This window comes from Rutilus rutilus (assembly GCF_951802725.1).
Source record: "Rutilus rutilus genome assembly, chromosome: 10".
Classification (NCBI taxonomy): domain Eukaryota; kingdom Metazoa; phylum Chordata; class Actinopteri; order Cypriniformes; family Leuciscidae; genus Rutilus; species Rutilus rutilus.
The window spans coordinates 29,114,415-29,125,456 of NC_140215.1; the positions used below are offsets into that span (position 1 = coordinate 29,114,415).

An 11,042-nucleotide genomic window follows, 5' to 3' on the forward strand; every position below is an offset into this window, starting at 1 on the left:
ATAGGTGCAACAACATCCAATGTTCTAGAGAGAATAGTGCTCATAGTGCTAGTTAGTTCTTCTAGTTCATCTGTTTGTTTGGGTTCAGGCAGCAGCTGAGACAGATCGGATAAGCAATTTGAGAAATTATCTATGGTGGATGGAAGGATTGTTCTGCCTGGTTGATAACGCGGCGCTGCATGACATATTACAGCAGTACGTAATATGCAAGTTACCATGTAATGGTCAGTGACTTCATCACTTTGCGGTATAATATCTATATCGGTTGGATCGGTTCCATGTGATATAATTAAATCGAGTGTATGATTAAGACGATGAGTTGGTCCGGTGACGTTTTGCTTGACCCCAAATGAATTTAATAAATCTGTAAACGCAGCCCCTAACGCATCATTTGGATTATCTACGTGTATGTTAAAATCTCCAACAATTAATGCTTTATCGACATTGACTAATAGGTCTGAGAGAAAATCTGCAAACTCTTTTAGGAAATCAGCGTAAGGCCCAGGCGGTCTATATACGGTAGCCAAGGCTAGAGATAATAGGGATGTTTTTCTAACATCTAAGAGCGTAACATTTAGTACAAGTACTTCAAACGAAATAAACTTATAACCCGCTTTCTGAGTAACATTGAGAATATCTCTATAAATTGTCGCAACACCACCGCCACGACCAATTAGACGGGGCTCATGCTTATAGGAGTATCCAGGAGGAGCAGACTCATTTAGACCGAAATAATCATTTGGTTTAAGCCAGGTTTCAGTTAGGCAAAGTACATCGAAGCTATTATCTGTGACTATTTCATTTACAATAACTGCCTTAGGTGTGAGTGATCTAATGTTTAGAAGACCTAGCTTTAGAAATTGTTTTTGTTTACTAATAGCAACATTTTCTGTTTTAATAACAATTAGATTTTTCCTAGATCCTGCAGTAGATATATTATTTGATCTCACTAAACGAGGAATAGACACGGTTTCTATGCAATATTCTACACTAGTATTTATATCAGTTAAATTGGTGCAGCAGAGACTATGATTTGGACTTTTGGTTACTAGTCAAAAGGTATTTAACATTTTGGAGATGTTATCCGACAGAAGATCTGCTCCGAATCTGCTTGGGTGTAAGCCATCGGCACGGAAAAGCCTAGGACGCTCCCAAAACAGATTCCAATTATTTACAAAGAGCAGTTTCTGCTCATTGCACCATGACATTAACCATTCATTTAGCGCAAATAATCTGCTAAACTTTTCATGTCCTAGTCGGTACGTGGGAAGCGGTCCTGACACTATGATCGTTGTTTCAGGCGATGTGCTGCGTACCGTATCGATCAGATTCCTGAAGTCTTTCTTCAGAATCTCTGTCTGGCGCATCCTGATGTCGTTCACTCCCGCGTGGAGGACAACAGTTCCGACGCGCTCGTCACCGTTCAGAATCTCGGGAACGTGAGTAGCGATTTCAGAAACACGAGCACCAGGAAAGCAGTGACTGTGCACCTTACTTTTACCTAACGTTGCGCGTACGTGCCGAATGATGGAATCGCCGATGATCACAGCATCGCGTTCTGTTTCGCGAAGAGGGGAGAAGCGGTTTTGTGTGGATAACTCGAAAACCGGGAGGGTCGGAGAGAGTCTTGGTCTAGACCTGACTCGCGTCTTCCGCTGCGGAACCACCCAGGCTTCGTGGTGGCGTGTTGGAGCCGGAGTGAACGAGACCATGGCTGATCGCGACCTCGGCGCTCGGGACCTATGTTGAGAAACGCACGGAGTAGACGAAGTCGGAGTCAGCGGGTTAGTAACGTTAATCTCTGATTTGTGTGCATCGGCGCGTGATGTTTCAAGAGCTAACCGCCGGTCTATCAGCTCGGCTTGTCTCAATAAAAGGTCGTGGATCTGTTTCTCAACAGCTTCCAGCTCAGACTGCAGTGCGTGCAGCTCAAATGTGTCCTCACCTGCACCAAAAGGTAGACTACTTTCATCTGATATATTCGCCATTTTAACAGATGGACAGTAAGTTAGCAACGAAGCTACCAGTGATGCTATCAATATTAATACTAATTTATGACTGAAGTTTTAGATATAATCCGTCTTTTTAGTGGTACGGGTGTAGAGTAGACGCACGATAGGCGAAAAATGTTTGTAAGTGAGTGTTGAGAAGACGCGTTCAGCCGTGATCCACGGGAGTAACCTATAGGAGTATCCAGCGTTGGATCACTAATAGGCTTGAGACGCGTCTGCTCAACAGTCCGCGTTGTAACTATGAGGGTTGAGCAGTAGTGCTTCTCAGTGAGGTAAAGTAGAAAATGTTTGTTGTAAGTTTAAAGAATAAAATCAAGATTTATAAATCAAATCGATGGAGCTCCAAAGACAACAACGCGTTCAGACGCGACGCATGCGCATTCGAAAAGCAGGTGCGACGGTGCATCTTTTTTTGTTCATGTTATTTTGATGTCCTGCACCTGAGCCCAATCTGGGTGTTTGGGATGTCCATACCAGTTTTGTATATTGGAGATTTGACAATCACCCATCCGCTCTGTGTAGGCAGCATTTTAACACTGTTCTAAAGTAGGCAGCATAAGTTTCCTTCTTTTGACCAAATTCTTAGGTACCATCACATGGAAAAGGCAATTTCATAATGCATTTTTCCAGCTTGTGGGAAAGGAAAAAAAAAACATCCAAGATGGCTGACAAAGCAGTTGATTATAAAATTAACGTTAAAAGGTCTCTTATGCTCACCAAGGCTGCATTTATTTGATCAAATATACTGTAAAAACAGTATTATTGTGAAATAATGTTGTGAATATATTAAAATTCAAAAACTGTTCTCTATTGTAATATATTTTAAAATGTTAAACGTTACTCCAGTCTTCAGTGTCACATTATCTTTCAGAAATCATTCTGATATGATGATTTGCTGCTCAAGAATATATATGTTTTTAATTATCAATGTTAAAAACAGCTGTGCTGCTTAATATTTTTTTGGAAACCATGATACATTTTTTTCAGGATTCTTAAATGAATTAAAAAGAACTGTATTTAATTGAAACAAAAATCTTATGTAACATTATAAATGCCTTTACGTAACACCTATGTTTGGAGAATGAATACTCCAAACATGAGTACATATGAGTACTGTTTTGTTAATCTAAAAGAGAAAATAAAAACTGTGAATCATAAAAAAAAAAATTTAATGCATACTTGATGAATAAAAGTATGAATTTCTTTCCCCCAAAAAATCGTATTATTGGATTAATTGGGGGCTTAAAGTCTGTTTTAGGTTGCAATTTTACAAAGGTTTTATACACTTTTCAGCTGGGGAGGCCAGCTAGACCTGTTTAAACTAACTAACACCAGTATAGCTTAGTCATTTATAAGGCTCCATGTCAATTAGAATACTGCCTATGTAGACAACAAGGTGGCCCACAAAATTTTGGGACAGTGCCTTTAGTTTGAAATAAATACACGTCTCTGCTCAGTGAATCTAATTTGAATGGCCATCTCCTCTTGGTATAAGTTTGCACCACAGAGTTCAAATATAGTCTCTAAACGCTGATGTACCTCAATCTTTTCACCACAAACACTTTCGTAACTTAATAAAAATAGCTAAATCTGTTTACAGTAAACCCGCTCTAGGCAACGCACCATGGAAACCGCTCTGAGTAACAGGGATCTCCCCGCTGACACATGCTGACACACTGTTATGGAGGTTGCCATGGCAGTAAGGATGATGTAGGATCCCCAAGAAGCTGCCACATGCTCGGTTGCCATAGAGAAAGTCATGCTGGTTTAGGTTGATTAGTGGTTCAGCTCTCTCTTTCACTTGATGTTGCTCTTTTTCCTCTGTCCATCTCTCTGTCTCTGTTCATCTGTGCTGCTGGCAGATGTGAATCACGGCCCTTGTTGGGAGATGCTCACAAAAGATTATCTGTTATCTCCATCCCGGGGAGTTTGGGGGAGGAAAGCAGCGGAAGGGTGTCAATGCCTCACATTATCCCGTTCTGCTCTAATGTGCATTAACACTTTAAATGTGTGAGGTCAGATCTCAGGCTGGACCATATAAATATATGTGAGATTTGTAAAACAGCTGGATCTGGTGCACTAATTTGGTTGGACTTGCAGCACGGAAACGTTTCACAGTTTCTATCAGTGCATTGCTTACGTATTGACATTGCTTAAATATACAGCAATACATTTTATTACTTTTTTGGCAATGTAAAGTTGACCTGTAGTGATGATTTTATCACACGTTTATTTTTTCATTAAGTTGAATAAAAACAAGTGCAAGGTGTGTATTTGGAATATAACAGCATTTGGACAGAGTTGTTTTAATGGCGTCTCTGATTCAGTTATTTTTTGTGAATCAGTTCTTTAGAATTGGCTGTATTAATGAAGCTATTCAATAGTGATTCAGCAATTTACTTGATCAAATATTGATTGAATATACAGTGGGGAGAACAAGTATTTGATACACTGCCGATTTTGCAGGTTTTCCCACTTACAAAGCATGTAGAAGTCTGTCATTTTTATCATAGGTACTCTTCAACTGTGAGTGACGGAATCTAAAACAAAAATCCAGAAAATCACATTGTATGATTTTTAAGTAATTAATTTGCATTTTATTGCATGATATAAGTATTTGATACATCAGAAAAGCAGAACTTAATATTTGGTACAGAAACCTTTGTTTGCAATTACAGAGATCTGTAGTTCTTGACCAGGTTTGCACACACTGCAGCAGGGATTTTGGCCCACTCCATACAGACCTTCTCCAGATCCTTAAGGTTTCAGGACTGTCGCTGGGCAATACAGACTTTCAGCTCCCTCCAAAGATATTCTATTGGGTTCAGGTCTGGAGACTGGCTAGGCCACTCCAGGACCTTGATATGCTTCTTACGTAGCCACTCCTTAGTTGCCCTGGCTGTGTGTTTCGGGTCGTTGTCATGCTGGAAGACCCAGCCACGACCCATCTTCAATGCTCTTACTGAGGGAAGGCGAAGATGTTGGCCAAGATCTCGCGATACATGGCCCCATCCATCCTCCCCTCAATACGTTGCAGTCGTCCTGTCCCCTTTGCAGAAAAGCATCCCCAAAGAATGATGTTTCCACCTCCATGCTTCACGGTTGGGATGGTGTTCTTGGGGTTGTACTCATCCTTCTTCTTCCTCCAAACACGGCGAGTGGAGTTTAGACCAAAAAGCTCTATTTTTGCCTCATCAGACCACATGACCTTCTCCCATTCCTCCTCTGGATCATCCAGATGGTCATTGGCAAACTTCAGACGGGCCTGGACATGCACAGGCTTGAACAGGGGGACCTTGCGTGTGCTGCAGGATTTTAATCCATGACGGCGTAGTGTGTTACTAATGGTTTTCTTTGAGACTGTGGTCCCAGCTCTCTTCAGGTCATTGACCAAGTCCTGTCGTGGAGTTCTGGGCTGATCCCTCACCTTCCTCATGATCATTGATGCCCCACGAGGTGAGAACTTGCATGGTGCCCCAGACCGAGGGAAATTGACCGTCATCTTGAACTTCTTCCATTTTCTAATAATTGCGCTTCTCACCAAGCTGCTTGCCTATTGTCCTGTAGCCCATCGCAGCCTTGTGCAGGTCTACAATTTTATCCCTGATGTCCTTACACAGCTCTCTGGTCTTGGCCATTGTGGAGAGGTTGGAGTCTGTTTGATTGAGTGTGTGGACAGGTGTCTTTTATACAGGTAACGAGTTCAAACAGGTGCAGTTAATACAGGTAATGAGTTGAGAACAGGAGGGCTTCTTAAAGAAAAACTAACAGGTCTGTGAGAGCCGGAATTCTTACTGGTTGGTAGGTGATCAAATTCTTATGTCATGCAATAAAATGCAAATGAATTATTTAAAAATCATAAAGTGTACCTGAAAATTACAGACCTCTACATGCTTTGTAAGTAGGTAAACCTGCAAAATTGCAAAATCGGCAGTGTATCAAATACTTGGTCTCCCCACTGTATATTCAGTTTATTTGGCTACAATGGTTGTGTGGTTGAAAAGGTTCAAGATGTATTAAAAATATCAAGATGCTCTACCGTTGAAAAGTTTGGGCTTGGTAAGATTTCGTTTTTTATGTTTTTGAAAGAAGTCTCTTCACCAAGGCTGCATTTATTTGATCAAAATACAGTAAAAGTGGTAATATTATTACAATTTAAAATAACAATATATTCTATCATATGAATATATTTTACAAATGTATTCCTGTAATGCAAAGCTCCATTTTCAGCATCATTACTCCAGTCTTCAGTGTCACATGATCATTCAGAAATTGTTCTAATATGATGATTTGCTCCTCAAGAAACATTTATTATTATTATCAATGTTGAAAACAGTTGTGCTGCTTAATGTTTTTGTGGAAACCATGAAACTTTTTTTCAGGATTCTTTGATGAACAAAGTTCAAAAGCACAGCATTTATTTGAAACAGAAATCTTTTGTATCATTATAAATGTTTTTACTGTCACTTCTGATCAATTTAATGCATCCTTGCTGAAAAAAGGTTTCAGCTTTTAATGTTTTTTTGTTTTTTTCTTAAAAGCCATATTTCCCAGCGCTAGTCAGATCTCAGTTTAAGTGCAGAATCTGTATTAGATGACGAAGATGAATGAAGTGACAGTGATGTGTGAGATGGTAAGTGTGTGAGTGTGTGTGTGAGGAGTGCCAGACTTTATGGCCCCACGCTGGCTGTCAAACGAGCTGTTTGCTCATCCAGCTGGCCTGTCATATATCTGTTCCTCTGTGACACTTACATAATCTGCATTACATTAAAATGCACCTGATAACTCATCCACCTGTGATCTCAAGGCAGGTGTCACACATATTTATTATTTGTCCTTTAACCCTGCAGGTTACACATTAGTGTGTCTCACTTAGCCAAACCTTTGTAGAGTCTGGTCCACATTTTCTGGCCAAGAACCTTACATGGTAGACAGAGGAAAACCACTGCACTCTGACTCCCAGATAATGTGTGCAAAAGTCAGCCAGTCAAATCTGATCTGGTCATTTCAGCCAACTTCAGCCCATATTCAGCATATACGCATTGCGTGAAGCAGAGACTAGTCGACCTGACGAAAGTATACTGAAGATGCATTGACGTAATGGAATATGATGTATTTTAAGACTGTCAGTGTCATCAACTGTTGCATTGTTGGCAAAGACACTTGCTTCACTGGACTAGATTTTATTATGAGACTTCCTTTGATTGACTATTCATGCGTGTAACTCAAAATAGCATCATCTTTGTCAGTATAGCTGATTTACATCATCTTCTGTCTTTTTGTTTTGAATTACATTATTGAGGTGCACTTGTAAAAATCTTTTCTTGACGAGTGTTTATATTCAGCATTGTTTGTCTGCTTGTTATGTTCTTGGCAGCGTGGACTAACCCTTCTCCCCCTTCCTGTTTTTTTCCTCTGTAGTATGATATTATGGGACACTCCGGAGACGGTTTTGACATAGAACTGGTCAGATGTGACAAAGTGCCCAAGAACAACAAGGAGAGGCTGAAGGTTTTGAAGGTACAGTAATGCCTCTGTAATGCGGGTGTGACCTCATTTCCTTTTTTTGTTTTGAAATCTATGCTCTTATGAATTCACTTGTGCTGACGTAGTAGCCAGCGTTTCTCCTAGAATTCCTCCTATTGTCTTATGTGACCACATCAGGAAGAAAGTCAAGCATAAATTGTCAGACATGAGACTGGAAGGATGGTCACTGGGATTCACTGACGCACGACCGCAGCCAGATCGGGGACTTCAGAACTGAAACAATCGCCTTTATTTCCAAAGCAAAGTGCTACTAGTTATATTTCAGCCCCTGGTGTTTTGTCACAGCAAAAGATCATCTATTGGCGAATTCACACTTTACATTTAAAACAAAAAGTTACTCAAGATTTGTTCTCTGAAAACAATCTTATCTTTTGAACGTGCACAAGCAGAACAATAGTCTTTCAAAGTATACTCAATGCATGCAAAAATGCAAATATACAAGTAGTCGACACAGATTCATCCTTGTCCAGTTTCTGCACTATTTCTCTCCACAAAATATGAGCAATAAAAATGTCTTCGCACTCTTTTAAACTAGATTTTCAAGTATCTCTTAATCCCCCCCCCACACACACACACATACATAGCGCACCTCAACATGGGTATCTGTTGTTGTTTCTTTTTAAAATGTGAAATAATGGCACAGGCCAAACTAATGAGTGCAACAAAAATGTAAATCAAGACGCATGTGCCAGTATGTGCAGTTAGAAAAACCAGGCTGTGCGCACACCATCCTGATGATGAAATTTACATCACGTACACTGTACGCTGACCTATGGAAACTTGTTTCCGCCACAGAATGAAAAATAAAAAAGGTAATTGCGACTTTTATCTCACAATTCTGACTTTTTTTCTCACAATTGCGAGTTTACATCAGAATTGCTTGATATAAAGTCGCAATTTGGAGTTATAAAGTCAGAATTGTGAGATATAAACTTGCAATTGGCAGAAATAAACTCTTAAAATATAAATTCTCGCAATTTTGACTTTATATCTTGCAATTCTCAGAAATAAAGTCAGAATTGCGAGATGTAAAGTCACAATTATCTTTTAAAAAAAATTATTCTGTGGCGAAAATAAGCTTCCCAACTCTATTATACAAGTAAAAAAACCAAGTACTGTATACTTTGGGCTGCTGACATTAGAAAAAAAAATGAAAATGAAACTGCTCTCTAACCATTGTGTTTACTCTGGGTTTTTTGAAGCTGTACAGTGTTCTGTCCTGCCACAGTTTCAAAAACTGTGTATATTTTTTTCGTCTCTGATGTTGTTTTGCACAATCCATTGACAAAGCATCTGTCAAGCGAACTAAAATCGGAAGCGTTTGTAATCCTGCTTTTTTAAAGACACTGCAGTTTTCCACCCAAATAAAAGCTTAAGGGTTTAACTCTTGCAAGTGAAGAAATCATGACACAGGTTAAAAGTAAAATAATGTACTTATTGCACTGCAAAGACTTTTTACTCTGTTCATTTTGGACTCCGAAAAGTGGTTGAAACTCTTAATGTCGAACTCTCAAACTGCTCCATATTGACCCATTTAACTTTAAAATAAATGACATTTTCTAAAAAGTTTCTAAAGTTTCCCATGAATCTGTGCAAAAAACATTCTTCAAACCCTTCCTCCATGTTGTTTATTGAGATGTTGTGAAGAATCAACTCCCTGTGTGTGCGCTTAGGAAGTGCATTAACACAAACTGTTTAGCATATGGCCTTTTCTTGTCCTCTTGGGCATCTGAATATGCATTACAACCTCTTCTTCTGCTGTACGCCTCTGTCCCAGAACATGCACGCCCACTCTCAGTTCTGCATGAGCGGAGACTACACCCTGGAGGGCACCGAACACGCCGTAAAGGAGCTGGCGCGCGAAGAAGCCGACGAGCATTTCGTCATCGTGTTGAGCGACGCCAACCTGGAGCGCTACGGGATCAGCCCGGACCGGTTCGCACGAGCCCTCACCAGTGACCCGCAGGTCAACGCCTTCGCCATCTTCATCGGCTCGCTCGGAGACCAGGCGGACAGGTGAGGTTAATGTCCCGCAGCAGGTTTGTGTGTTAAACATTAGCGAGCTTGGTTAAAGGTTAAGCCTGGATTACAACCGGCAGCGCCATTTCAGGAAAACTGCCGTGCGGTGAAAGTCAGTCTCTTAAGTTCTCAAAAAAAAAAACGAGGCCCATTTCAGTGCTAAATGCAGTGCAAAGTCTCAAATGTTTAGGGCGGCACTATAAAGCATAATGAGTTAGAATTGTAATTAACATTCCCTTTCTGGAGCCATGTCAAGTCTTTGCTGTGGCCTGTGTGATTTGTACGGCTCTTCTCAAATAAAAGACCAGAGTCTATAGGCTCATGTTCAGCTCTCTTTGGCGCATTGTTCGTGTTTTTTGAAGGATTTTGCAGGTCTTGACTCACAGAGTAAGGAGAGCTTGAAGGCATGCGGAAGGCGCCGCTGTGGTGGTCGGACACGTCCCATATAGGCTTGTCTTTTCATGGCCTGCGTGATTTAAAGAGCAGTCCTCTCTGAACATGTGTCTTCTTTTTAAAGGGACTAAATGACAGTAATGAATGATTAGTGAGGAGGGAGGGGCGGCAGCTAAGAGAAAGGACATGGGCGGCACTTTGCTTTCAGTCACTCTAAACCAACAGGCTTTTCCCAAGACCCTGTATCTTATCAAAGACCCTCCATGAATGACAGCCATTGTCCCTCCTATGGAGGAATAGGAAAAGCTCATTTGCATTGCTAATGTTTGATGTGGGGGGGCTCTTTTCTCTTTCTCTCCGACATCCAGGCTCCAGAGGACTCTGCCGGCCGGACGATCTTTTGTCGCCATGGACACCAAGCAGATCCCTCAAATCCTTCAGCAGATTTTCACATCCACCATGCTGTCCAGTGCCTAGGAGAACACTACTGGGTGAATCCCACCAAACCTGCCACGTCACGGATGACACGCAGCGATCTCTGCATCCAGGCGTAGTGAAAACATGTCACTGGAAAATCAAAAGAAAGACATTATTCTTTTTTTAATTTATACTAAGCACATTGTCACCCCGAATTCTCATCACCATTCATTCTTGTAGTGTAATAAAATATGTATTAATATGTAATAAGATGATTTTACGTTGTACTGACAATCACTGTAATGGAATTACTCCAAAAAATGTAAAATAAAAAATAATTAAACTGCTGAAGTTCATGTGTGCTCATTTAAAAAATAATTGTATTATACAATATATTTTTAATACAATAAAAAATTCTGAAGAACAGTAATTAGAATCCCAATTGAAATAAAATAGAAATTATTAAACCCCAGTAAAATGTACATAAAAACAGAAACAAAGAAATATGGTAAAACATTACTGATGTTCATGTAGGCTGATTTAAAAAAAAAAAAAATTGTATAACAGTATATTTTTATTATAAAAACATAAAGTAACACATAACTTCCATTCATGTATGCTGATTTAAAATATCTCAAAAGTAAAATGTAAATG

At 40.0% G+C, this 11,042-nt stretch overlaps 1 protein-coding gene across 1 annotated transcript in view; it reads left to right on the top strand.

The window, feature by feature from the left end:
* vwa8 (von Willebrand factor A domain containing 8) overlaps positions 1-10,703 on the top strand; it is a 121,524-nt gene extending 110,821 nt beyond the window's left edge. The window contains exons 43-45 of the mRNA XM_084421225.1: positions 7,434-7,532; positions 9,337-9,575; positions 10,340-10,703. Of these exons, the coding sequence (XP_084277351.1) occupies positions 7,434-7,532; positions 9,337-9,575; positions 10,340-10,448 (447 nt within the window). The 3' untranslated portion in view covers positions 10,449-10,703. The remainder of the gene's footprint in view (positions 1-7,433; positions 7,533-9,336; positions 9,576-10,339) is intronic.
* Positions 10,704-11,042: the final 339 nt, after the last annotated feature.